Source organism: Phyllostomus discolor, chromosome 15, assembly GCF_004126475.2.
Source record: "Phyllostomus discolor isolate MPI-MPIP mPhyDis1 chromosome 15, mPhyDis1.pri.v3, whole genome shotgun sequence".
Classification (NCBI taxonomy): domain Eukaryota; kingdom Metazoa; phylum Chordata; class Mammalia; order Chiroptera; family Phyllostomidae; genus Phyllostomus; species Phyllostomus discolor.
Window position 1 is genome coordinate 26,055,926 of NC_040917.2, and position 26,258 is coordinate 26,082,183.

The window sequence follows — 26,258 nt, forward strand, 5'->3', positions numbered from 1 at the left end:
CACCTCGGAGCCTGGCTGGGAGAAGGGGGACAGCTGGGGTGACAGCAGCCAGGCCGTGGGGTGGGCAAGGCAACACCTCGAGGTGTCAGGCACCCTCGTCTGTGTGACAGCTCTGTGCCGGCCGGCCCGCCCGCTGTGAGATGCGCTGTACATTTGCTTCTTTGGAACTAGAGGAAACCAATAAATTGCTGGCATGTCTGTGGACCGTTGAAGCAGTGGATTATTTGGGGTGCTGTGGAAGGGGGAAGGGCTGCCATCCGTGGGGACGGGGGCGCCGCCAGCCAGGCACCCACTCTCCCTCAGCTCCGGGAGGTGCGCTGGGTCACGTGTGGGTGACGGGACAGGTCCGAACTCACAGAGCTCAGCCAGCACGGGAGACGGTGAGGACCCCAGGGCGGGGCTCGCTGGTTCAGTTGGTTAAAATACGGAACCAGGGCCACAAGGCAAAGAGACGGGTCAGGGGCCCCAGCAGGAACCCCCGGGCAGAGCCGGTCACCCTGCACCTGCTGTGGGGTCGGAGAGCACAAATGTCACTGAGGGGCAGGTTGGGCCCCCCAGGGAGGCACATGAAAGCCGATGACCCACTGGGGTGGGGGGCCAGGGGGCCCGGGGGCCAGACAGCAGACACACCCCAGCCGGGCAGGGCTCTGCACCCTCAGCCAGCCCCCCGAAGCGCCCATGGTGGGGGGGTGAGGAGCGCTCCAGCAGGTGCCCGGGCGCAGAGAGGGCCTTCCTCCAGGCCCCCTGGGCCAGGGGCCCCCACGAGCCTCCGGGGTCTCCGGCCCAGCCCCTGTACCCTGCAGCCGCAAGGCTCCCTGCAGGACAGCTGAGCCGGGGCTCGGGTTCCGGCCCAAACAGGAGCACCCACCCACGTCTTTCTGTCCGTGGACAGAAAGGCTGTGGTGACCCGGGGCCTTTGGGCTCGTGGGTAGGATGGAGGCCCGGGAGGCTCTCAGGCCCATTGGACCACGGTGGATGCCCTGTCGTCTTTCTGTCGGTGACGCCACCACGCAGGGGCGGCCCCTCGCGCTTCCCGGGAGGCAGGCGTGGGAAAGGGAGGTGGGGAGGGGGGAGAGGCGCGGGGTCTTTGCTGGAAGGCTGCCCCGTGTTGGCTTCTGCTGCAGCTCCGCTCCTCCGGGAGCAGCCAAGGCAACGGGGGCGGGGCTTGTGAGCTGCTTCCCAGCACCACCAGCCTGGGGCCTCCCCTCCCGGGGCCTCCCCTCCAGGGCCCCGGGGGTTTGAAACCCGCTGGGCCTGAGCCGCACGAGGCACCGGGTCTGTTTGCACTTGAGAAACGAGACAAAGGCTCGGGCTGGCCCCACCCACCCGGTCACCCAGGCGAGACACTCGTCCTCCACGCGTCCTCTCCCAGCCAGGCACCGCGTCCTGACCCCTCCACGGTGTCACCTCGTCTCCCGCCCACTGCCACGTCCCCGCCTGGGCCACCGCCGGAGCCCTCCCAGAAACCACATGGACTGCATGCCTCTGGCCTCGAAACACCGGCCTGCTCCCAGTTCTCTGCGGCCGGCACGCGGAGGCCGTGCCCCAGCCCCCGGGCGGGCCCCCCACACACCCCCTCCTCGGTCTCCTCCTCTCCCACCGCCGCTGATCCCCCGCCTCCACCTGCGCCAGACACGCCCTAGTCGCGGCGAGCCCTGCCCCCCAACGGTCCCCGGGGTCTCTCCTGCCCGTGGGCCTGCCCGCCCTGCCCGGCGTGGCCCTGTCTGTCCTCGCGGCCCGTCCACTGGCGCTCCCCCATGGGGCCGGGAGCCCACAGCCGTGCGGGGGCCTGGTCAGGCCTCGACTTCTGAGCGTGTCCGCCTTGCCGTCCGTGTGACGCGGAGTTCCCACGCACCACGCTGGGTCACAGGAATCCGAGAGTCCCACCAAGGATGGGCCTGAGAGCCTCCCGGGCCTCCCTCCTGCCCACGAGCCCGAAGGCCCGGGGTCACCGTGGCCTCTCAGGTGGCCGAACAGCCTCCTGCCGCGGCCCTGCCCCTAGACACGGCCGCACCCGCAGCAGGCGGACAGGACAGTCCCGCGCTTTGCACTGGACAGTCGGCAGCTGCCCAAGCGTCTATTGGCTAACGGACAGCTGCAATGTCTTCACAATGTGCCTTTGTGCTGGCCGGCATGGCTCAGTGGATTGAGTGCTGGCCTTCAAACCAAAGCGTTGCCGGTTCAATTCCCAGTCAGGGCACAAGCCCAGGTTTCGGGCCAGGCCCCCAGTAGGGGGCGTGAGAGAGGCAACCGATCAGTTGATCGATGTGTCTCTTGCACATGGATGTTTCTCTCCCTTTCTCCCTCCCTCCCTCTCTCTAAAAATAAATAAATAAAATCTTTTTTAAAAAAAAAGAATGTGCTTTTCCTTGTTTCTATCAGCTACCCGACTGAATTTGGAGAGCGTGCCGTGCAAATAAGTAAGTAAAGCGTAATGGGAACAGGCAGAGCCCGGAGGCCCCCCACGCCTGGGAGCCTCCGTCTCCCCCCGTGTGAAATGGGGCGTCCCCGCAGCAGCTCTGCAGCCCCCGCGGGCAGGGAGTGCGTGCGAGGGGCTCCACACACTGCGCGGCACCCAGTAGAGCCCAGTCGCTGGCAGCCAGGAGGTCGGGGGGCGGGGTCCCTGGGTCGAGTTCAGAGGGGAAAACCCCGTGTGTCCTTTACCCCCAAGCAGCAATGAAGTGACCTCCTGCCGGCACGCATCCCGGTGGCCAGCCCCTTGGGGGCACTGGCAGAGCCGGGGCGGGTGGGGACAGGATGGATGGGGGGGCCCTTATGCTCCTCAGCGGGTCACCCTGTCCCGTCAGTACTGCGTCAGCCCCGGCTCAGCCCAGAGGGCGCTGGGAACCGAACCACCTCCCGCCCGCCCACCCGCCCTCCGTGTTCCTTAAGAGCAGCGCCACGCCTCCCGGGCCTGTTTGGGGGTTGGGGCGTGTGGAGGGCGTGGCTGCGGGGCCCAGGCCCGAGAGCCAGGGCCAAGGGTGGGGCGCCCCTGGGGCCTGGGCGCTCCGTGCCAGGGTGAGGACGGCATTCCCGGAGTCTGCAGCGGACAGCACTTTCCCTCCTGGTAGCGGCTGGGGCGGGGCTGGGAACCGGGGTGAGCCGGTGGGTGGGGCCGGGACTGGAGGGTGGGGGCACCCAGACCTGGTTTCTGTGAGTCAGGAGCCCGGAGCACATAGGCCTTTGGTGTAGGTCCTCCAGGCAGCCCGGGGGGCGCTGCCTGTGGGGGCCACCGCACTCAGGAGGGCCCCCCAGAGACTCCTCGGAAAATCGGGGACTCGAGCAGGCCCTCGGGGATGGGGGGGTGGGCCGGCAGAGAGGTGGGGCACTCTGGGGGCGGGAAGAGCAGGGCCCAGGGCTCTGGCCTGCCCTGCCCTCTGCCCGTCCCCGCCCTGGCCTGGGACAGCAGGGAGCCTGGCACCAGGACTGCCCCTGAGAGAGGACCCACCCTTTCCAGAAACCAGTTGGAGAGTCGGGGCGGAGCCCCCGGAAGGGACGTCCTGCCTGGGCACAGGCCGGGCCAGCCGCCGGGGCGGGCGGGACAGCCAGCAGCAGCAGGTCCTCCGTCCTCGGCTTCCCCTCCTCCCCCTGCGGCTCCGTGTGGACACCCCCTCCTCCAGAGCACCCCCCCACCGTCCCGTCACAGGGACTCAGGCCCTGCATCTGGCAGGGGAGGGGCCGCTCTCCTGTCAGGCCTGACCTGCCAGGTGAGACCAGGGTCTCTCCTCAGTTTCCCTCCCCCTGAAGGGGAAGTAACAGAAACGCCATGTGGTGTGCAGTGGCTTTTATTAAGGGCTTGGTGCAGACATGGGGGGCAGCCGTGCACGGTGGCTCCAGGTGGGTCCGTCCTGGAGTCCCAGCAGGAGCTGCCCCCTGTGCTGGGGGGGGGGGGGGGGGGGCACAGCTGGGGGCATGCAGGGCACCGATGCAGCGAGGAGCCAATCTGGGCTTCACTTCCAACGCCCAGTCACCTTGGCCTTCCCGCGGGTCTTGGAGCTGCAGGAGAAGCAGGACTCCGTCAGAGGGGACGCAGGGCAGGGTGGGGGCTGAGGGTGGAGAGGGGCAGCCTGCAGTGGGCAGTGGCTGGGGGGAGAGGATGGGGGGGGCCGGAAGGGGGTCAACAGAGGGCTGGGGTAGGACAGGAAAGGTCACACGCAGATACTCACACTTTCTGGTTGTCATTGATTCTGTTCCGGAGGACATTGATCTGTAAGAGAAGTGGTCGAGACGGGGTCACTGGGAGCCCCTGAGGTTCAAGCCCCAGGTGGCCTGGGGTGGGGGCAGGTGGGAGGGCATCCCTGTGACCCTCACAACGACCCTGTGAGGGGGCAGACGTGTCACCCTGTCAAGGGGCAGAGCCAGAGACCTGACGCAGTCCGGGTGGCTCCAAAGTCCTCCCTGCCACCAGGGGAAGTGTGTGGGGACGGGGACCCGGTGTCGCAGGCCTGAGCTATGTCGGGGATGCAGCAAAGTGGGCCCTGGGAGGGAGGCCTGCTCCGGGGGGCAGGGGGACGCACTCGGGCTGCGGTCGGCTGGGCTCTGGCGCTGTCTGTCCCCCGGGGGCCCCCCTGCAGGCTGTGGGCCTGGGGCCCGGCCCGGCCCTTTCCCGCCAGGCACCGAGAAGTGAGTGCGTCTCTGGTGAGGCTTCCTGCCCCCGGAGGTCTGGCTCCCCGCGTCCTGGTCCCCGGCCTGGCTCGGGGTGCCTGGCTGCTGCCTCTCGGCCTTCAGGGCCGATCCCTGCCCAGCGACAGGGAGGGACGCCCCGGGGCTGGAACCTCTGGACGGTGCCCTTGCTCAGCCCCATCGAAACCTCGGAGCTGTCTGGCCACAGCAGCCCAGCAGCTGGCACTGACCACTGGCGGGGACGAGGCACCTGGGCGGGTGCATGACTTGGATGGGTGATTACTGGGGAGAAGGGGGGGGGACGGGCATGGCCCTGCAGTGGGGTGGGGCCCACTCAGGCAGGAGGAGTGGGCTGGGAGGGGGCTGGGAGGGGGCTTGGGGCCGGCTCGCCTCGTATTTCTGCTGCTTGAACTTCTCCTGCAGGTCAAACTTCTCGGCCTCCAGGTTGTAGATGGTCTGCCACAGCTCCTTGGCCTTCTCCCTGCGGCCAGAATGGGGGCGGGGGGCCCTGAGGACGATACGCCTCCCTCCCCATCCTGACCCAGCCCCCGGGGGCTCAGGCCGCCTGCCCGCCTGCCCGCCTGCCCGCCGGCTCAGCGCGGGACCCAGAAGGCTGGGGACCAGCACGGCGGCTCGTCGGGCGGGCGGGCAAGGACAGGCAGGAGAGGTGAGTGGCAGCAGCTGCGGACACCAGTCCCGCCAAGCGCGCCCCGGCGGGATGTGTGGGGTGGCGGCGCCCCCTGGTGGTCGCAGCGAGAACGCGCCCTCGCGGACACCCTCCCGGGGCGCTTGCCCGCGGCCGCCGCCCGGGCCCCACCTGAGCTGGTCTTCATTCAGGTGGTCGATGGCCAGCACCTTCCTCCTCTCTGCCAGAATCTTCTTCTTCTTTTCCCGCTCCGTCTGCCTCTTCCCACTTCTCCGCTCCGTCTGGCAAGCAGGGGGCGGGGCGTTAGCTAGAGGACAGCCCCTCCCGCGCCCCAGCCCCCCCCCCAAACCCGGTGGGGAGTGGGCGGGGCTGCAGAGGGGCCAGGTGCTGGTCCTCTTCCTGCAACACCTGCCCCGTCCCTTGCCCGGACCCCCGGGGAAACTGAGGCACGGGCAAGGAGACTCCCTCGGCCACACGGGGACCCGTCCCCTCCCCCACCCCACCCCTCACTGCCGGGACCCCCACCCAGGGAGCCCCCAACACCAAGAGACCTCTGTTCACTGTACCCACCTGCGCCTGCTAAACCAGGGCACCACCAGAGCGAGCCCCCGAGAGAAAGGCGGAGGAGACGACAGAGACAGAGTGCGCAGGCCCGAGGCGGAGAGACGGGGTGGGGGGGAGCAAGGAGAAGGTGGCTCAGACGGGTCCAGGGGCAACCCCGGTCCCCAGGACACCAGGACGAGAGGCCAGGGCAGGGCCAGGCTGCTGCCAACAGCAGGGCCGGGCCAAGGGTCGGGGGCCGAGGCAGGGGGCCGGCCCGGTTCTGAGCTGGGGACTTCAGAAGGTCACCGGCACCCCCTCCCCCCGCCCCGTGAGAGTGCACGGCCGGCAGGCAGGGCGTGGAAACCGGGAGAGGACAGCGAGTCCCCAGGAGGAGCGAGCCACCTCCCCCGGGCGGGGGGGGGGGGGGGGGGGGCGTGTGGGCTGGCTGGACCTCAGAGCAGCAGGGCGGGCGGGTCCTGTCAGTCCTGCCTTACAAATGAGGACGTGGGGGCCCCCCCCCCCGGGCTGTCCCCCGCCGGAGCCCCCTCCAGCCGCAGCGGCAGAAGCCGTGTCCAGGCCTCGCCTGCAGCCCCCACCCCCCCCCAGCGGGCCCCTCTCGTGGACCCACAGCCAGGCTGAGCGCCGAGGGGCTGGGGGCTGCGGTGCAGAGGCCCCGCAGTCTCACCCCCAGCAGCCGGGCAGCTCCCCCCGGACCCCTGGTCCCTCAGGACCCCCGCGCCCAGGGCCTCCGCGGCCGCCCACCTTCTGGATGTAGCCCCCGAAGTGCATCATGTTGGACAGGGCCTTCTTCTTGCGCGCCTCGTCCTCCGCCCGCCGCCGGCTCTCCTCCTCCTCCCGACGAGCCCGCTCCTCCTGGTGGGGTGGGGGGCGGGGGGGCGGGCAGCGGGTTGGGCGGGGCCGGGCTCTGGGCTCTGGGCTCTGGGCTCTGTGGGCGGGTGAACTGTGCTCCCCCTCCCCCCCCAGAAGCCCCTGGGGGTCCCTGCACAGGCTCCGCCCCTGGGGCCGGGCGACCTGTGGTTGTTGAGTGAATGCTCGATGGGGCCCTGAGTGCCTCCGCCGGGCAGAGGGCGGCGGGACTCGGGCTGCGCGGTCCTGCCTCGTTCCCCGTGTGCGGTCAGAGCCCACGCGTGCCCCGCGGTCACTCCCTGCTCCTTGTCCCTTGACCCGGCCGGGGTCTGAATCGAGAACAGCTGGGGCGAGGGGGCGCCCGGGGCCGGGGGTCACTCACCGCCAGGCGGGTCTGCCGCTCCTTCTCCCGCTCGCTCCGGATGCGATGCTGCTCCGCCCGCTCCGCCCGCCGCTTCTCCTGCGGGGAGAGGCCGGGCTGTGCAGTGCGCAGGGTTGGGGGGGGGGTCCTGCCTCGCTACGGCCGCCCACGACCGATGCCTGCATCCGGCCCCACCGAACCTCCCTCGCTGGGGGGCCGGCCTCCGAGATTTGAGGGAGACCCCTGCCCCGCCCTGGCCTCTGCCCCCCCACCCCCGCCTCTGCCCTGTGCTCGGAACCCCACCGCGCCTTCCCTCCACGGGGGGACAGCTGTGCCTGGAGGTGGGAGCCAGGGGCCTGGCTGCCCGCAGCTCCGGCCCCGGGGGAGCAGCCCCCGGGCTGCTGGGGGCATGCGGGGCTCCCGACGGACAGCCCGCGCCGGCAGGGGCAGGGGTTTCAGGGAGGGCTGCTTGGAGGAGGGGAGGCCCGAGGGTGGAGGGGGAGGGCAGACAGGGGCCTGGGGGCCCCGGTGGGGCGCGGGCACCCACAATCCGGTCCTTGAGGGAGAGGAGCTCCTCCTCCTCCTTCTTGCGGTTCTCGAAGTGCGCCTCGATCAGCGCCTGCAGCTCGTTCAGGTCCTTCTCCAGGCGCTTCCGGTGGATGTCCTGCAGGGGGCGCCGCGCTCAGGGGAGGGCGCCAAAGGCCCGCTCGGGCTCCGCCCCCTCCCGCCCCCCGGCCCCCGGGGGCCTGGCCGGGGTGACGCCCTCCCGCGCCACGTTCTCCCAGCCCGCGGGTCATACGGTCCCGCTTTCCCTTCGGGGCCCGGGACCACCCAGCCAGGCCTGCCCTCCCCGCAGCCCCCACTCACGTCGAAGTCCAGCCTCTCTCCGTCGGGGATCTTGGGCGGCACCAGGTTGGGCAAGAAGGGCCTGTGGGAGAGGAGGAGGGGCCCTGAGCGCCCGCCGGTCGGAGAGGCCCCCACCCCCTGGGACGCCCACACTGTCCTCACACCGTCCTCACACCGTCACCAGGAATCTCAGGTGCTGGCCCTGAGACCCGGGGAGGGTGTGGCTGCTCAGAGCCACGCCCCCAGGACGTGGAGAGGCTGTCACCCGGCGAGGGGCTTGTCGGACTCAGGGTCCCCGTGGCTGGCCCCGCAGGATCCCCCCCAGAACCTGGGAGCCCTGCGGTTTGGCCCCACCGCCCCAACACAGGTGCACCAGGGTGCCTCCGCCTCCTGTCCACCCACGGGCCTGTGTGGGGCAGCTGTGTGCACGCAGGTGGCCGGGCAGGGGTGCTGCTGGACAGGTGACAGCTGGGTGTCAGGCTGGGCTGGCCTCAGTCTGTCCCCTGAACCTGGACATGTGTCCCCTGGGCGTGTGCCTGCCACACCCAGCCCACAGACCTGGCTGCCCTCCCTCAGCGGCCCTCTGCTGCCAGGGCCTCCCCGCAGGCGTGCCCCGCTCACCTGGGCTTGGGCTTGGACTCCTCCACAGGGCCATCTGGAGAAGGGAGGGGCACAGGGCTGCCGGGTCAGGAGGCCCCGGATTGGGGCCCGCTCTGCCCTAGCCGGCTGGGTCCCAGGGGCCTCTGTCTCCCGTCTGCACAGTGAGCCCCTTCCAGCCCCAGAGCTCCCGGCTCCAGGAGTGCCCCAGGGGTGGCTCACCAGACACATCCACTCAGAGAGGCTCCCAGGGCCCTGACTCCCCAGGGACAGGGTTCCAAGCTCCGCTGGCTGCTCCCCACACCCCGGAGGCGTGACAGTGACCACGGCAGTGACCCACTGTGTGCTCTGGCTGTGCCTTCGGATTTCAGCCCCACAGCCCCGCAGCCTGTGGGCCGTTCTACCTGGTCTCCAGGAGCCTCACGCACAGATGTGGCCCCGAGTGGGGACCCCAACCCCGGCCCCTCTCCCGCGGGGCAGCCCCACGGCAGCTGCTCTGGACAGAGGAGGGCACCAGGTCCGTCTCCCCCCCCCCCGAACCCCTGCTCCCCGCCTCCCTGCGAGCCGTCCCCCCACTGTCCCAAACCTCTCTCCTGAGCCCGCACCGCTCACCTTCGGCCTCTTTAACTTCCTCTTCCTGTCCGTCTTCTAAGCAGAAGATGAGAAGTGAGCGAAGCCCTGGCTCTAAGCTCAGGACCCCCTGCCGAGAGCCCCCCCCCCCGACCCCCCACTCCTGCGCCCACAGACAGGACAGGACCCAAGTGCGCCCTGCTGGCTTCCGGGCTCACGGAGCTGTCTCTTCACACAGACAGGCACAGAGCACACAGCCATGAGCACGCATGCACACACGTGCACCCGTGCCCTGGGCCCAACACGGACTCGCCCCACACGGAAGGGGCTCAAGGTCACGGTTCCTTGATGGACAGTTGGCAGCTGAGTCCCAGCCCAGACGGGAGGTGTGGCTGCCCAGGTGGGAAAGCAGGTCCAGCGGATGCCCTCCCGCCAGCGGGAAGGTGTTGGGGCCCCCCCACCCAGCACCGCCCCCAGGGCCCACCGTCTGCCGGGGTCTCCTCAGGCTCCGCCTCGCCCTCGGCCTCCTCTTCCGCCACCTCCTCTTCCGCGGCCTCCTCCTGCTCTGGGTGGGCAGCAGCCACAGTGAACCCCCAGGCCCACCCGTGCTTCACACAGCCCCGGGGCAGGAGGGGTGGGCGGGGGACTTGGCGACCCCCGCGCCGGCACACTCTGGCCCCGGCATTCCCGTGCACAGCGCCGGGTGGACTCGGCCTGCCACCCACAGCACAGAGCCGAGTGGGGGCGCTGGGCTGAGCGGCCATGACCTCAAACGTCACCTCCCTGCTTCTTGCAGGAAAGCCGCCGCACCTGGGCGCCCCAGGGCAGGGACAGGGCCACCGAGTCTTCGGTCTGGGGGCTGGGGCTCCTTACCTTCCACAGCCTCTTCTGCTGGGGGGGGGGCACCGCGGCCGCGAGGAAGGAGACAAGAGCTGGGTCAGTGTGACACCCGGCGGCCCCGTCCCAAGGAGCGCCCAGGTGTGTGCTTACCTTCCTGCTCCCTGTGGGGCAGAGGGGACGCAGGTGGGGCCGTGCACACTCGCACTCACACACACGAACACTCGCACACTCACACACACTCGCACACTCGCACACGCGCACTGGCCGTGTCCTGCGGCAGACCCGGGCCTTGCACCCTCACTGCCGGCCGCAGGGCTAACCCCGCGCCCTGAGCAGGGCACCTGCAGGCAGGGGGAGCCTGTGGCTCTGGAATCTCTGTGGGTCCGAGTCCCGGGGACCCAGCCTCCGGGCCCCCTGCCTGTGACCGGTCCCCCGGCCGACCCTGGAAGACGGCATCTCCACCTCCGACGTCCCCAAGACAAGCAGAGCACTCGCGCCCACCCTCCTGCTCCCGGGGGGGGGGCGGGGGGATGGGGCCTGCCCCCACACTCACCCCTCGTACTCTTCCGCCGCCTCTTCTGCGTCCGACATGGCCTCTGCTGTCCCCCCAGAGAGAAGACGTCAGCGTGAGGCGCCCGTTTCCTCAGCGCAGCCCCGCGTCGGGCCGGGACGTGGCCGGGTCAGAGCGGCCGTGTCCTCTCCGGTCCTCAGTCCCCGGGGTCGGGTCGGGAGTCCGTGGCCCACCAGCTCGGCCCCCCGCCCCCAGCCTGGGCCCCCAGGGCGCCGCCAAACCGGCAACCTCTGAGAACCGGGGAAGCTGCTCCCCGAACCTCTCTCTCCACCCCTGCCCTGCCTCCCGCCAGCTCAGAGCCGCTGGCCCTGGGCCGCAGCACATGAGGGAGCAGCGTGGAGCCTTCTCCCTGCTCCTGGGGGCACGCCCAGCCCCCCCGGAAAGCACACCGGCCCCCAGAGGGTGGGGGAGGGCCCTCCTACGAGGGTGCTGCCCGGCCAGAGGCCGGAGAAGGACCGATGAAGGGGCAGGGGCGGGCTGAGCAGGGGACGATCGAGACCCTGGCAGAGCAGGGTGACGAAGCCCTAAAGCAACTCCCCCTCTCGTCCACGCCCCCTGCCCGCTTCCCCAGAGACCGGGGTCACCTCCTGGGGGCCACCTCGCACACAATAGGCAGCAGAGCGCATGCTGGCCATGGAGTCAAAAACCTGGGCTTCTAAAAACCTAGTTTCTGCGGTGTGACCTTCGTTTAGTTACTTAGCCTCCCTGGGCCTCAGCTGACCTCTGTGAAACAGATGAGCTTCCAGTTCTCGTCTCGCAGGAAGTCTGAGGTTCGGAGGAGTGTAGCCCCACCCCTCCACCCTTGTCCCCAGCGCTCGGCAGGGGATGGGAGTGGGGGGGGGGGGGGGCTGGGGGCAGCAGGGAGGGGGCAGGGGGCAACTCGATCCTCGCAGATGCCTCTCCGCCCCGGGAGGACTTGCCCTAGAAGATCCGGGTCAGAGGGGGAACTCGGGAAGTCGGGGGCCTGGAATGTGCTGGAAATTCCTGACCCTCTGGGAAACGCTTCCCCAGTTTTTTCTCCACCCGCACAGGAGAAGCTGGAAAATCGAGGGGGTGTCTCTGAGGGCGTGTTGGGCGGCGGAGCTCGACTCGGGGTGGGGGGGGCCTGCAACCCAGGGAGCTGGGCTCCCACTCCCTGGACCTCCCAGCCCTGCTCTCTGGCGAGGAGGGGAGGGCGCTGGGCCTGGGCCGCAGGCTGTGGCCTCCGCGTCCCTGGGGAGAGGCTCTGAGCCCCCGGACCGGCCCTGACCACTCTCTCTGCTCTCCGGGATCAAGAAGGACCTGCCCAGAAAGTTCTGGGGGGATGTCAGCCTGGAGGGGGGCGGCGACAGCCCTGGGTGGGGGGGGCCTGTTGTCAGAGCATCGTTGTACTCAGGGCAGGCAGGGCTGGCGGCGGTCTCGTCCGTCCTGCGGATGAGGAACTGAGGGCCCCCACCCGCCGGGTCTGCAGCAGCCCATCCGGACCCCACCTAGAGCCTCTGGCGTCTCGCCGGGGGCCCCCACCCCGCCCCACCCCGCATTCCTCCTCCGAAGTGTGGCCTCCTCACCCCGGGAGCGTGGGCGCCTGTGACCCTGACGGCGCTCCGAGCGGATGCAGGCCCCCATCCCTCCGCTCCCCACTGCCCACGCAGGTGTCTGCCTGAGTCTCACCTCGGACAGGAGCTGCCGGCGGGGCGGGACGGGACGGGACGCGGCGCTGCTGCCCCCGGGCAGGGACTGGGCAGGGACTGGGCGAGGGCCGGGCGGGCGAGGGCTTTAAGCAGCACCCGGGCTGGGCCGTGTGGGCCGGCCTCTCGGGGGGTGGGGAGGCACGTGTGGGGGGCAGTGGCCGTGCGAGGGGGGCGGGGGGTGTTGGCTGCTGTGACGGCAGGTGCCGGGGACGGGGCTGACACGACATTTGCTCCTCTCCATATAAGCCCATGCGGTGGTCCAGCTGCCGAGATAAGCTATTTAAAACCAGAGCAGATATGCAGGGGCCGGGCGGGGGAGGGGAGCCGGCGGGTGACAGAAGCCAGCTGTCCCTCCTGACAATCCTGATAAAGCAGGTGCCAACAGCCGGGCCGGGAGGGAGGCTGGGGACAGGGCAGAGCAGGGGGCAGGAGGCACCCCCGAGACACTGCTGAGTGCCTCGTGGGCACAGACGCCCCCCGAGCACCAGCTGCCTCTCGTGGGCTGAGTGGCCTTCTCAGAAGGTGGGGGACGGGCCTCATGAGGACATCTGCAGAGCGGGTCTTCTCCGTGACCCCAGAGCCACGCGGCCGGCCCTGGGCCCCAGAGAGGGGCGAGCTGGGCCTCGGCAGGCCAGGCGGCGGTGGAGCTAACTTCCGGTCACCAGGGGTGGTCCCCCCAGGACGGGCGACCGGCTGGCCGAGCGAGGGCCTCGGAGCCCGTCCTCCAGGGCTTTCGGAGGAAGCCGGGACCTGCCGGACCTGCTCCTCTGCGGGACTGACCCGTCCGCACAGGGACCGGCGTTCCTGCTGCCGGCAGCCTGGCGTGTGTCCCGCCCCCCCTCCCCCCGTCCAGCGCCCGGGACACTGGGGGACTCAGCGCGTGACCGGCGTGAGCGGGCGGAGGAAACCGAGTCTGGCGGCAGCCGAGCTCCCTGTCCTTGGCCGTTCTGAGCCCCCAAGGCCCCCGTGGGGGCTCGGGGGGAAGGGCAGCACCGTCTGCGCCGGGCGTCCCCTCCCGGTGCCCTGGCCTGACCCCTCCTCGGTCCTCCAGATCTTGCCCTCCGTGACCCACACTCTTCTCCGTGGGCAGAGGAAGTCTCGCCCGGCCTCCCCAGCCCTGCCACCGCAGGGGCCTGTGCCGCAGCCGCTGCTGGCATCCCCGAGAGGCCTCCCCGGGCCGGACGGCCGCTCCCTCCTCACCCCCTCTGCCCTTGGACTCCTGCCCCGTCCTTCAGCCGAAACTGTCCCGTCTGTGGTCCCCAGGGGCCTCGGGGTCCAGGGGCCTGATTCCACGCCACCCCGCCCCAGGCTCAGCCCCTGCCAGCAGGACACGCTCGGGCCACGTGCCTGCCCGCCGGCACCCTGGGGCCAGGCCGAGAGGGGAGGGTGCAGGGGGCAGGGTCTCAGAGGAACAGCGACAGCCAGGCTCCCCCTCCGCGTCCCCCAGGGCCCCGCCTTGCTCTGGGCCCCGGCCTGGAATCTCCGGGCTCTTAGGTGCTGTGTTTGCTACATCCCCCCCCCCCCGCCCCCGACTGGAGTGGCCGCGGTGGGCGTGGCTCCTCCTCAGCCCCACAGCGCTCCGAACAGGCCCGCGCCCCGGAGAGCCCCACGGACACCCGCACGTCCCCGAGTGAGTGTGGGAGCCCCTGCCCAGTGGCTCGGAGTAGGGGGTCGGTTTGGAGAGCTGGGAGGCGGTCCCTCCGCTGGTGTGGCCATCCGGCCGCCTCCAGCAGCCACGCCGAGACACGGCCCGGCTGCTCCCGACCCTTCTCGAGGTCCCCTGTCCCTGCCAGTGGGCGCGAGGCCACCAGCGCAGAGGGGACACCTCTGGCGGGGTCCCAGGCCACGGGGACAGGAGGGCTGGCCCCAGGGACCCTCTCAGGAGCCCCCTCTAAGAGAAGCTGACAGGGGGCACCTGCCAGCTGGGGACTTTGCGGAGCCGACAACCCTCGAGGCCCCTGTGTGAGCCCGGAGTCCCCGGGCGGTGCCTGCCCTGCCCTCTCCCTGCCCCAGCTGGACGCCCGCGCTCTCCAGGGGGAGCCTGGCCGTAGGGGGCCGGGGTGCTCGGGGCATGCCTTGGGCCCGCTGGACGCGGTCCAGCCAGGTCACACATGGGGCTCTGAGGGCCTCCTGTGCCCAGACCACGGGCTCCGAGACAGAATGTGCTGTGCTGAAGGGCCAGGTTCTGGGGAGCCCTCTGCTCCCCAGGCCTGCGGAGGGCGGGGGGGGGGCAGGGCGGGGGCGTGGGGGGTCTGGGCTCCTGTGTATGAACGTGTTTTCAATTACAGTGTCAAGAGGTGTGACGGGGCACCAGGCGGTCACGGTCGGGCTTGCCCTCATCTGCCCCTCACCCCCTACAGCCCAGCTTCTCCGAGCTCTCCGGGGCCACAGTGTCGCAGGGCTGGGAGACCGAGTGTGGGTGGAGTGTGTGTTTGAGGGCCGGGCAGCTCTGCACCCCCAGAACCACTGCGTGGGACAGCCGGATGCGGCCCAGCTGCGTGGGAGGGAAAGAGGGGGCTGCCAGGGAAAGGACGGCTCACCCCCAGCCCACACAGCCCCCCCCCCCCCCCCCGCACCCCGCAGACGGTCGCCGTCGGGAAGCAGAGGCGGCAGACAGGAATCCGTCGGAAGCGGTTGTTAGTCGATTACACCTGAGAGTGGGCGGGTTTCCCGGGTCTTCCTGAGAACAGTGGGGGACGGTGGGGGGGGGGGCACAGAGCGGCACGGGGGTCTGCCGGGCAGTGAGGGGCGGGCGAGCAGGCGAGGCGGGCTCAGCCGGCGGGGAGGGCCAGCCCCTCAGGAAGGCAGGGGGAGCCGGGCCCCAGCCAGGAGCACACCGGACAGGTGGCCCTGGAGTCCCTGAGGGCCAGCGTGGCGGGACCCCAGAAGTGAGCAGGAGTCAGGAGGCGCCCCCGGCCAGGACACCGAGGCCCCGGGGTGCTGACGTGGGTCCCGGCTCTGTGGTGCCTGCCCCTGGGCCGCAGGGACGGGGCTGCGGGGGTCTCCCGGACGGACGGACGGTCTGGCCCAGGCCCGAGGAGAGAGGGATCGGGGTGGTGTGAGGCGGGGACGCAGCTGCAGGAGGCCGGCCGGGCCGGAGGGAGGGCCCTGGGCGCAGAGCGGGCGGGCGGGCGGGCTGGTCACACCTGTGGGACAGGGATCTGTTCGGTCAGGGGGAGGGGCAGGGCTCTGGACAGCAAGGCATTCCCTTGTCCGAGCCCCACACCCACACTGGGCCGCAGACCGCCCTGGGAGGGCGGGGAACGGGGGCTCCCAGGGCTTGGGGGCACAGCCAGCTGGGGCTTCTTTCCCCCAGGAGGGGGCGCACCAGCCCTAGAGCAGGACTGGGAGCATTCTGGGCAAGTGGGCGGGGCCACCGCTGGCCGGCTGGTGTGTGTGGGCGTGTGCGGGAATGTGCGGGCGTGGAGCGGCGTGTGCAGGCATGTGCCGGCATGGGGGCGCGAGGGGCACCTCCCGGGCAGCCCCTCTCCACTGCCCTCACCTCAGCATCCAGGGACGAGTCTGCTCTCTTCTCCCCGGGGGTCCTCCGGGCGGCGGCCGACTCTCCCTGCACCTCCTGGTTGGGGGGTCAGGTTGGGGATGGGACTGAGGCCAAGTGCAGGGGGCTTGGGATCCTCGGCGCCTCCCCCTTCCTGAGAGGGAGGGCCCCACCCCCGACCCTCCGGCCCCGGGCACAGCCCTGCCGACTCCCCCGTCCCTCCCCGCATACCCCTCACTCTCGGGGCCCCTCTGGCCCGCTGCCCCCCACCACGAAGGGGTCCGCGGCCGGAGGGGCCGGTACCTGGGGGTCCTCCTCCCTGGACTCCTGGGTCCTGCTGATCCACAGTTTGAGCCTTGATGTCACGGCCCCAGAGAGCTTCAGGTTCTCCTGAAGAGTGGGGCTCCCGTCAGGGCGTGGGGCCACAGGCACAGCCACGCAGACCCGGAGGCCACCACCCCGCCCCGGGGGCTGTGGGCACGCGGGCCCCTCACCTTCCGGCTGGCGGCCGTCTCCGTGCGTCCCGCGCCTGCCAGCTCCTTCTCAAAGAGGTGGCGCTTGCTGGCCACCCCCACAGGCGCCACGAAGAACTCTGTGCGGGAGGCACCCAGGGCCTTGATGGACTCAGATCTCTAGGGACGGAGAGCACAGGTGCTGACCCTGGGGTGGGGGGGCGCGGCAGATGCACCCGCACGCCCGCACACCCGCAGGGGCTCCCGCGCCGCCCACCTGGATAGCTGACTGGTATCTCTCCAGCTTCTCGCCCAGCTTCACCGGGAGCCTCACGCTGGCGCTGCGGCACACAAGGACGACACGGAGCAGGTGAGCCCCTGCCCCCGGGGAGGACGGGCTGTGTCCCGCCTCCCTCGCCGGCTGAGGCCACCGCGGCCTGGCCCAGGGAGAGTCCACTGGCCCCAGGATGGTCCCCACCGCCCTGGAAACAGCCCATCCAGCAGGACCAGAACCCTGCCGTCCTCACGGAGCCTGTCACTTCTGCCCACACTCACCCCCTGGGTCTCCCCCTCATCCGCCCCTCAGCGCACTATCTCCCCACGTGAACCCCACCCTGTGCCTCCAGCCCAGACCCTCAGGCCCCAGAACAGGGACCAGACTCCAGGCCCAGCCAACAAGGCTCCCAGGGTCTGGCCCCTTTCCCCCCGTAACCCAGCACCCCCCACCCCCTTCTCCATGTGCTTCTGAGCCCCCAACCAGACACGTGGTGCCCCTCCCCTCACACTCAGCTCTCCACAGGCTGCCCCCTGCAGGTGAGATGCGCCCCCACTTCCCATGGGGAAAGCATGACTGCGGCTCAGATGCCAGCTGCCCCGGGACTCGCTCTCCAGCCCCACGGGCCCACGGAGCACTGTCGAGGCCCAGCCAGGACGTGAGTCATGGAGGGCAGCACCACGTCACACCCATCTCTGTACCCCAAGCCCCCACCTGGGCCAGCCCAGGGTGGCAGGCCTCGGTGACCGTGCAGGACAGATGGACACGGCGCCCACACACCCATGGCTTTCCAGTCCCAGTCTCAGGCCTGTTCCTTGTTTTCAGTGCGCGGTCTTCCTGGCACTTCCGCCCACATGTGCACTCACCAAGCAGGTTCACAGGCCCCCGCCCCACCTCTGCCTTCACGGCCCCACCCAAGCCCTGCTCCTCCGCGCCCTCCCCCCCCATCTGCCCCACCCAGGCCTCTCCAAGGGCCGCAGCCGGACCCGCTGTGGGAACCCAGTCGCCCTGCTGGCCGTGGAGCCCTGGGCCGACCCCGCATGTGGCCTGAGGAGCAGCCGGGCTCAGCAAGCACCAGCTGGACGTGAGAATGTGACCAGACGGGACAGGTGGCACGTCCGGCCCCTGACCTTCGGGTTAGGGTTGTTTCGGAGCTGTTTGTCCTGGAGCTCATCTGAAACGAGAGAGAGAGACCCTGATGAGTCCGGGGTCCCCAGGGAAGCCAAGGCCCCCTCAAAGGAGGACTCAGCACTCAGAGCAATTCCTCCTCATGCCCCCCACCCCTCCGCTGCTCAACCCCCAAACAGGCCTCCATGGGAGGCCCCCCTCCTGTCTGGGAGACACCTGTCCCCACCCACCAGCCTGGGTCAGAAGCCTCTCGTGGGGCCCTTGCAGGTGTTTTTGGGGTGCCTGCAGCACCTGCTGTGTTGTCTGCCCCCCGTCGCCCATGGCCCCAGTCAGGGCCTCTGGCCTCCACCCCAGATGCCCACATGAAACACAGTAAAAAATGAGTGAATGACCCAGGGAGCAAAAGAACTGGAATTAAACACTGGAGTGGGCCAGGAGAGTGTCCGCAGGGCAGGCCACCGGTACTTCTGGGGCTGAGCAGAGCCCTGCCTGCATCTGCCCTCTCAGGTGGGACCAGAGGTGGTGAAGGCAGGTGTATGGATGAGCCAGCGCCACACCAGCATCCCCTCCAGCTTCCCCACCCACATCCCCTCCAGCATCCCCTCCAGCATCCCCCCAGCACCCCTCCAGCATCACCTCCAGGATCCCCTCCAGCATCCCCCAGCATCCCCCCAGCATCCCCTCCAGCATCCCCTCCAGCATTCCCTCCAGCATTCCCCCCGCATCCCCTCCAGCATCCCCCCAGCACCCCTCCGGCATCCCCTCCAGCATCCCCCCAGCTTCCCCTCCAGCATCCCCTCCAGCATCCCCCCCAGCATCCCCTCCAGCATCCCCTCCAGTACCCCTCCAGCTTCCCCTCCAGCATCCCCTCCAGCATCCCCCCGGCATCCCCTCCAGCATCCCCTCCAGCTTCCCCTCCAGCATCCCTCCAGCATCCCCACCACACTCCATCTTCCTGCAGCCCCGGCTCTCACCACCAGGGGGTGCTGCTCTCGTGTGTCCACACCCACCTTCAAGTCACTAAGCTGCCCACCTCTCCTAACTCAGCCTCCTCTGCTTTGGCCCCCAGGGGACTCCAAAGCCCCCTCTGTCCAGACGGTGGTCCTGATGTCTGACCCAAGGCCCCTGTGCTGCGGCGGATGCTGTGTCCCCGGGCTGCCCTCCAGGGGACAGACAGAGGGGCCTGGGCTCTCACCCGGAAGGAGATGGTCCTGGGGCTGGAGCGCTGCAGGGAGCTGCTGTAGGTGGCCCTGGGGGAGGGGGACGTGCCCTCCTCTTCCTCCTTCCTAGGAATTTTCACCTGGATAGAGAGGGGAGGGTCACACGGGCAGCCCTGAGCCCCAGCTGCCATGGGGACGCCAGTGGCCTGGCCCATCCCAGGAGCTGCAGGAGCAGGGGAGGGCGGGGGTAAGAAGGTCCTGGGCCCGCCTCTGCTGCGGGGACGGTGGACATGGCTCTGTGGAGCCAGGCGGCCGGGCAGAGTGCCGCGGGGACTTCCAGAAGGACCCAGCATCTCGGGTCCTGCCCCCCCCACGGTGCTCCCTGTGCTGGCAGTGAGTGGGGAGCAGACAGGGAGAGGGGGCACAGCCAGAGTCAGCCTGGAGGTGGGAGACGGGGGACAGCAGGGGAGCCACAGACACCTGGGCAGGACTGGGGCGGGGTGGGTGGGGGGTGGCACTGCCCACCTTGAGTGTGACGGGCGGGAGGCTAGCGGTCCTGGACAGAGGGCGGCATGTCCCTGGCTCTGCCGAGGACAGCTGGTCCTTCCCAGCGGGAGCAGCGGCTTTCTGGCCTCCCCCAGCCACCGGCTGCTCCTGGGCCTGAAGCTGAACCTGGGCCTGGGGCTCCTCCCTGGGCTGGGACTCCTCCCTGGGCTGGGGCTGCTCCTCGGACTGGGGTTGCTCCTCGGGCTGAGGCTTCTCCCTGGGCTGGGGCTGCTCCTGAGGCTGCTCCCTGGGCTGCGGCTTCTCCTGAGGCTTGGGCTGCTCCTCAGGCTGGGGCTTCTCCCTGGGCTGGGGCTGCTCCTGGGGCTGCTCCCTGGGCTGCGGCTTCTCCTGAGGCTTGGGCTGCTCCTGAGGCTGGGGCTTCTCCCGAGGCTGGTGCTGCTCCCAGGGCGGGGGCTGCTCCCGAGGGTTGGGCTGCTCCCCGGGCGGGGGCTGCTTTGAGCCGGAGGCTCTCTTGGGGACCAGCTTTGTCTCTGGGGTCGATGACTTCTCGAAGAGCAACGTTCTCTCAGACACCAGACTCCGTTCTGAACTTGACGTCTTCCTTGGGTTTGGCACCTTCTCGGAGATGCCTGTTTTCTCTAGAACTGTTTTTTTTCTCTCTGACACCGCCGCCCTCTCGGACAGCAATGAGCTCCCAGAGCTGGAGGCTGCCCGTGCGCTGGGCCTGTTCTCCAGAGCCCCCACCCCCTCTGGAGCAGAGGGCTTCCTCTGCGAGACCCCCTGCTGCCCGCCTCCTGGCTCTCCGCCCACCAGGTTCTCCTCCTCCCGGGCCCAGGGGCCCCGCTGCTCCCGGCTCAGTCTGCGGCGAGGTGGCGCCCCCTCCTCCTTCTTGGGCGTGGGGGGCCGCTGCTCAGCCGGCCCGGGGCCTGAGCCGTCCCTTCCTTCCTCCGCCTCCAGCCGCTCCCGGACGGGGGTCTGTGAAACCTCCACCAGCTGTCGCCTCTGTCTCCGCTCCTGCCGGGTCCTGGGGACGGCCTGGGCGTCCTCCTTCTCCCCTCGGGAGCCTGGGGATGGTGGCGTGGGCCCCTCTGCTTCCTCCACGCTCGGCAGCCTGAGCCGGCAGATGGGACACGGAGTCAGAGGACATCAGAGTGGAGAGAGGCCCCCAGCCTGGTTGGAGGGCAGGTGAGGCTCACCTCATGGGAGAGCCCAGCACGGTCCCGGCCACTCAGTATACCCTGGGCCCTTCTCCTTCTGCCTTGGGACCCCAAGGCCTGGTGGGTCCCCACACCCCCCCCTTAGAAGGGAATTAGGGGGGTCCAGACCGGGGCTCGGCCTGGTTTAATGGGAAACACGGAGCCTTGGAGCTGGGCAGGTCAGACGGGAATGCAGGCCCCGCCACACCAGGGGCGCTACGTCGGCACAGCGCCCGAGTTCGCTCTGACTCGGTTTCTCCACCCGTAAACAGGTTCCTGGGTCCTCTCTGGGCGAGACTGTGAGGCCCGAGTGAGCGGTGTCCATCAAAGGCCCAGCAAAGCCCCGCCTCCCAGGTGGAATCGAGGGATCGCAGTAGTTTGAGGTGGGAAGTGAGGGGGCGGGGCAGGTCCAGGAGGGCCCGGGGATGGCGGGGCAGGCGACAGTCCTCTCCATGCCCTGAGCCACACACACACACACACACACACACACACACACCCGTCCCGGGCAGGCCAGACGCCGCACCGAGTCGTCACCGTCACCGGGGAGAGGGCGCAGCACCTGGCCGCCCCCACCCTGATGGCGCACCTGACCGAGGAGGGCCGCCCTCTGTCCTGGGCGGGCCGGGGCGCCTCGGCCGCGTCGGCGGTGGAGCTGAGGTTCCGGTGGCGGCGCCGGTGCTCCCGCTGCTGCTCCTCCGCATCCTCCAGGCTCCGCTGCCGGGCCAGGCTGCGGCGGGGGTGGGGGTGGAGGTCAGCGAGGCGCCAAGACCCAGACCCTGGCCAGCCGCGTCTAGGTGGCGCCCTCTGCAGGCGGCCACGGGCACTGGACCCATGCACCACCTGCACCGTGTGGGGGGGGGGCGCGGGGGGGCGGGTGATTCTGAAGACCCGACCCAAGACTTCTCAGAAACACTTCTGTGCGAGGGTCACGTGTTGAAACGATACTTTGGAGTAAGTCAGTCCGATGTAGTGTTAAAATTAAAACCGCCTCTTTCTTTTTACTCTTCTAATGGGTCGACCAAAAAATTTTAAGTTTTAAACATGGCTCGCATTCTACACGCATTGAGCATCTCTTACATTTCTGCCGCAGCCGCAGGATCGGGGCTGGGCCAGGTTTCTGGGCCGCAGCCGCGCTGACGCGGCGGCAGGCTGGCTCCGTGGGCGAGGTTGCCCTGAATAGCAGCGCCTCGCCCCCACCCACGGGTGCCCGTGGGGTCCCCACCCCCCGGTTGTGACGGTCAAACTGCTCTCCCACGTTGCCGGGTATCCCCAGAGAGAAAAAGCACCCCCACCGGGACCTGTGGGGCTGGCCTTGCCTGTGGCCCCGCAGTGGGAGTGAGCCTGGGAAGGTGGGGGGCGGCAGGAGGAATTGACGAGCACCCCTTCTTTCTGGCCCCGGGTTCCGTGGACGGGGCAGGGACTCGGTCCAGCTTCCCAGAGGGGGGGCTCGGGAAGGAGAATGCCTGCCCCTGGAACAGCCCCCCATGTCGCTGTCCCTTCACTCCCCAGGCACTCGGGGGCCCCTTTCACCTTTAGACCCAGCTCTGAGCTGCTCTGGAGCGAGGGGACCCCGCCCACCCTCCACTGTCACAGATGCCCTCACAGCTGCCCGGCCGCCCACCTGTGCCCCAGCGGCTTCCTCCAGCCGTGACCCGCCCACCACCTGCCAATCAAACGCCCCCATCCGGCCCCATTCCCTGCCCACCACTACCCACCACCGGCTGGACCCACCTGTCCTTCCATCCCGACCAGAGCAAACACTCCCCCAGCCAGCTCCACGTCAGGATTGTGGGGTTCTCCAAACAAGGTGGGGTCCCCGCCCCGGCACACCATCCCAGCCAGAGCACAGAATCGCTCTCAGAGGGAGAGAGCGGGCACTGCAGGTTGTCAGGGGGCTCAGGGCGGGGACAGGCGGCCCTCCGGCTTCAGGGGCGTCTCTGCTCCCTCAGTGGAGACGGGGGGGGGGGGGGGGTGGCTCCGGTCAGGGCCGCACGGCCTTGGCCACGGAATGAGGACAGACGGCCGTGGCCTCCACACGACCCCGCGGGCTCCGCACACCACTCACTCACGCACTCTCACACTCAGGCACTCAGGCATCCACTCACCACCAGGAATGAGGGAGGGTCCCTCGGAGCCCAGGCCCCTCGGCTTCCCCCGTGCAGGCTTGGAAACGCCGGCCCAGCCCGACCGCGTCCCCAGCTCGCTCCCTCTCCGGACCCTCCCCCGCCCCTAGTCCTCAGTCTGGGGTCGGCGCCTGGCCTCCAGGGCCGAGGGCTCTGCCCTCCGGGGACAGCGCAGCACCCAGGGGAGCTCCGGTCCCCTGACAGTTACAGGAACCCCCACCATGCGAGAGGATAACTCGGGGCTGAGGGAGGGGCTCCCTGGACCTCGGGGGGCACACTGACACCTGCTGGGGGGACGCTGGCGGGGGCGAGGCCCTGACTGCGGTGCCGCCACCCTGCCTGGCCCTGTCCTAGGCGTGTCACTGCCCTATCAACCTCAGCCCCCCCCCACAGCCCTGCGGGGGATGGGGCAGTCTTGTCCCCGTTTGCGGATGAGGACACGGAGGTTCGCAGCAGGTACGACCTTCCTCCAGAGAGCCCAGTGGACAGAGAGGGAGGGGCCGAGACGGCACCCCAGGACAGCCTCTCAAAGCTGGACGCCCTAAAGGGCCACCTTCCTGGAGCCGGCAGCGGCGGGGAGGAAGGAGCGGCCACGGAGGGTGTGGGGTTCCCCGCCCGGGACAGGCTGGGCGTGAGGTCTGCCCGGGAGAGCCGGGCTGGGGAAGCCCCGAGGCCCGAGCACTGACCTTTCGGGCCCCAGAGCCTGGCCCGGGTGGAGCCCGCGGGGCCCAGGTCTGGGGAGTCCCAGCCACCCTCCCCAGCTGATGGCCTCTCCCTCCCCACGGACAGCCCTCTGCTCTGCCTCCACCTCCTTCGGGGGCATGCACCTCCGCCTGCCTCCCTGTGGGGCTGGGGTCCCCGGCTGCTCCCGTTAAGGGGGGCAGGTGGGAAGGCCGCCCCAGCACTGAGGGTCCCAGGGCTCGGGGCGCCCGGCCTGCCAGCCTCGGAGGACAGGGCAGACAAGAGGGCGCAGGCCTGGGCTGAGGCCCAGCCCCGCCGGCTGTGTGACCTTGGGCCGGTCCTCAGCCCCTAGGGTTCCACACGAGCAGGGTCACCCCGGGCGGTCCCTGAGGTCTCTCCTGGCCCTGGTGGTCCGGGAGACGTGTGGGGGAGGCCGAGGGCACCTTGGTGTGGGGGGGTGGCTGCTTGAGGCCCGGGCAGGAAAATGATTAACCACGGGCCGCTCAGGGCAGGAATTCTCAGATCCACCTTCACCCCCCGCAAACAGGCCCGGCCCGGCCCCGCCCTCGGCCTGGCCAGCCCAGGGAGGAAAGGACAGGGCCACGGGCCAGGGTGCCCGGCTGGACAGCCAGGCCTGTGCGGCCCCCGAGCAAGAGTTGGGGCCTCAGAACGCACACACCATGAGGACGGTGGGCTGCAGGCTGGCCCCCCGCTCCCCGTGGTCCCCCCAGCCCGACGGCTGGCAGTGACTCACACTCTCTCCCTTCTGCCGCCGGGCATGCTCGCCAGGGAGGGGCCCTCCGTTCTCGGCGCCTCGCTGGGGCCCCTGGACTCCGGTGGGAGCAGGGCCCCGCCCCGGCCGCCACACAGGGGGCCACGCTCGGACCAGCCCCCAGCCCACCCGGGGAGTCACAGCGCCCACGACAGGCACACGCCCCACACACACAGGCAGGCGGGCACTCGGGCAGCATCCCCTGCCTCTGAGCAGACAGCTCCGGGGGCAGCATGTCTGCGGGGGTCCCCGACCCGGCACGCTTCGCCGAGTCTGCGGTGGACACTGTGACAGGCCCTCCTCAGACACCCAGGACCCAGCCGTGGCCACGTGGGGGCCCACCGCCCTCACAGGCGTCCGCTCCAGCCGCAGGCTACATGCACGCCTGTGCACACACTCGTGCGCACACACCCACGGACGTGCCGGCTCCCAGGGCACAGGCACACCCACGGGCGGCCCCGGGCCCGCCGACCCACACGCAGAGTCCAAGGCCGTGACGCTGCCCCACCCGGAGCGCATACCTCCCCTGGGGTGTGTCCGGCCTCCCCGGCAGCCCGGGGTTCCTCTCCCAAGTGCCCGAGTCCCCCCACTCCTGGGGCTCAGCTTCCCCCCCTGCAGACCCGAGGGTCCTGCTGTGCTTCCCAGCAGCGGGACCTGGACCCCGCCCAGGGAAATGAGTCGCCGGGGGAGGCTGAGTGAGGCCCTGCAGGAGTTGTGGATGCCGCCAACCACAGGGAGGGGGAGACGGGGATCCCAGGGCCCCCTTAATGGGGAAGGCTGGGGGGGCAGCGCCTGCAGTACCCTGGTGCCCACCTGGGAGGGGCCAGAGGCCACTTCTACCAGCCATGGCCCGAGGGCCGGGGGAAGCAGGGGCCCAGTGGGAGTTATATGGGCCTCAGTTTCCTTGGGGTGGGGCAAGATGGGCGTGTGGCAGGTCCTCAGGGCTAAGAAGGCAAAGGTGCTCGTAGGAGAATTGGTGGGGGGAGGTGCAGGGGGCGCCGGGACAAGCTCCCCTCCTCTGGCCCTTACAAGGGTGTCCAGCAGGCAGGCGACGAGGCACCCTGTCCCCAGACCCTTCGGGGCCCCACTCACAGATGAGATACGCTCTGAGAGGGACGGCATCTGTGCTGAGGCCACCCAGCCCAGGCAGTGCCCAGGAGTCCACCCTCAGACCTGAGGCTCACCCTGGGAGGGGCTCCGTCCCCACAGCCCCTCTCCTCCTCGCCAAGAGGGGCACCCCCTACCCCAGGGCCCGTGGCAGGGGCACAGACTTCTCTGTGCCAGCGGGTGGGGGCCACATCTGACGGCCTCTCAACCCCCCAGGGTGGGGGGGGCCGGGGGGTCTCCAGGACCGGCCCTCCCCAGCCACCCTGTGTGTGTCCTCAACCCAGGAGGGGGGAAGGAAGCTTGGGCAGCAGGAACACCAGCCTGCCCCCTGAGGGTCCCCCAGTTTGCTCCCAGTGCTGTGCCCCTGAGGAGCAGCCAGAAGGGTCTGTCCTCAGTGCCAGGACCCCCAGACGGGACCCCCACAGGGACGCAGCTGCTCGCCCCCCGCCACTGGGCTCACCTGGACAGCGCCGACCAGTCCTTCCTGCCGGACATGCTGCTGCTGCTGCTGAAACCGCGCGCTCCGCCGGCCGTGTCACCTGCGCGCCCCTCCCCCGCCGCCGGCCCAGGTAAGTCACTTGGGCTTATATCCCCCGCCCGCACCCCGGCGCGCGCTGATTTGCCGCCGGGAGCGGCCCCGGGGTGTGGGCTCCCGGATCGCCGCCCTCGTCCCCGCCCCAGCCCCGGTGCGCTGGACAGACGGCGGCTCGGACCGCAGGAGCGACGCCCGGGCGGCGCGGAGCGAGGGCGGCCGGCTTCCTGCTCAGAACCAGTCGGACCAGCTCGGCGCTGGGCGCCTCCTCGCGCAGGTGTCGCGGCCCAGGGTGCCGGGCGGGGGGCGGGACCGCAGATCGGGGTCAGGCTGAGCTCACTGCCGGGAACGACTGCGCCCGAGAACCCCAGGGCAGGAAGCCGGGGCGGGAACCGAGCGCAGGTACCGTAATCTCCGGTGGAGAGCGCACTGCGGGTCCCGGGCTGGCCCCCGCCGCCCCCCGCCCCCACCCCGCAGCTGTGTGCGCCGCCCAGGCCCGCAACAGGCCCCAGGACAGGCTGGGCCGCGCCCCTGAGAGGCGGAACCGCGCCTCTCAGACTCAGTTCAGCGGGATCGGAGCGCCCACGCGGCTGACACAGGGAAGAAGTCCCCGCGCCGCTCCAGGTCCCTGGTGACGGACTTTGGGCCGGAGGGGCAGGTGAGCAACAGGCCAGAGGAGGCTTTCCCCAGGAG

The 26,258-nt window shown here is 70.1% G+C and overlaps 2 protein-coding genes across 2 annotated transcripts; both read right to left on the reverse strand.

Moving 5' to 3' along the window:
* Positions 1–3,769: 3,769 nt before the first annotated feature.
* Positions 3,770–12,245, reverse strand: TNNT2 (troponin T2, cardiac type). Its single transcript, XM_036016027.1, has 16 exons — positions 12,115–12,245; positions 10,447–10,492; positions 10,044–10,054; positions 9,927–9,941; positions 9,538–9,618; positions 9,096–9,131; positions 8,508–8,541; positions 7,908–7,968; positions 7,588–7,704; positions 7,062–7,139; positions 6,575–6,685; positions 5,840–5,845; positions 5,441–5,550; positions 5,014–5,104; positions 4,167–4,207; positions 3,770–3,996 (listed from the first exon to the last, which is right to left on the reverse strand). The coding sequence occupies exons 2-16, from the start codon at positions 10,482–10,484 to the stop codon at positions 3,951–3,953; spliced, it is 876 nt and encodes a 291-aa protein (XP_035871920.1). The 5' UTR covers positions 10,485–10,492; positions 12,115–12,245; the 3' UTR covers positions 3,770–3,950.
* A 2,860-nt stretch (positions 12,246–15,105) lies between these two features.
* LAD1 (ladinin 1) lies at positions 15,106–26,034 on the reverse strand. Its single transcript, XM_036016026.1, has 11 exons — positions 25,494–26,034; positions 20,937–21,077; positions 19,543–20,265; positions 19,173–19,494; positions 18,683–18,787; positions 17,490–17,533; positions 16,363–16,426; positions 16,128–16,265; positions 15,937–16,023; positions 15,637–15,711; positions 15,106–15,280 (listed from the first exon to the last, which is right to left on the reverse strand). Exons 1-11 carry the CDS (start codon positions 25,526–25,528, stop codon positions 15,275–15,277), a joined length of 1,740 nt encoding a protein of 579 aa, XP_035871919.1. The 5' UTR covers positions 25,529–26,034; the 3' UTR covers positions 15,106–15,274.
* Positions 26,035–26,258: the final 224 nt, after the last annotated feature.

What these genes read in the sequence shown, in the direction of transcription:
- LAD1 (XM_036016026.1), bottom strand. Translation starts at nt 25,528, where the DNA reads ATGTCCGGCAGGAAGGACTGGTCGGCGCTGTCCAG. An exon ending in CAGGAGCAGCCCAAGCCTCA is followed by an intron (nt 19,495 to 19,542) that starts GGAGAAGCCGCA and finishes GCCCCAGCCCAG; the next exon opens with GGAGAAGCCCCAGCCTGAGG. An exon ending in CCAGGACCATCTCCTTCCGG is followed by an intron (nt 17,534 to 18,682) that starts GTGAGAGCCCAG and finishes CTCTCGTTTCAG; the next exon opens with ATGAGCTCCAGGACAAACAG.
- TNNT2 (XM_036016027.1), bottom strand. Translation starts at nt 10,484, where the DNA reads ATGTCGGACGCAGAAGAGGCGGCGGAAGAGTACGAGGG. An exon ending in AGCGGCAGACCCGCCTGGCG is followed by an intron (nt 6,686 to 7,061) that starts GTGAGTGACCCC and finishes CCACCCCACCAG; the next exon opens with GAGGAGCGGGCTCGTCGGGA. An exon ending in TCAAGCAGCAGAAATACGAG is followed by an intron (nt 4,208 to 5,013) that starts GCGAGCCGGCCC and finishes CTTCTCTTACAG; the next exon opens with ATCAATGTCCTCCGGAACAG.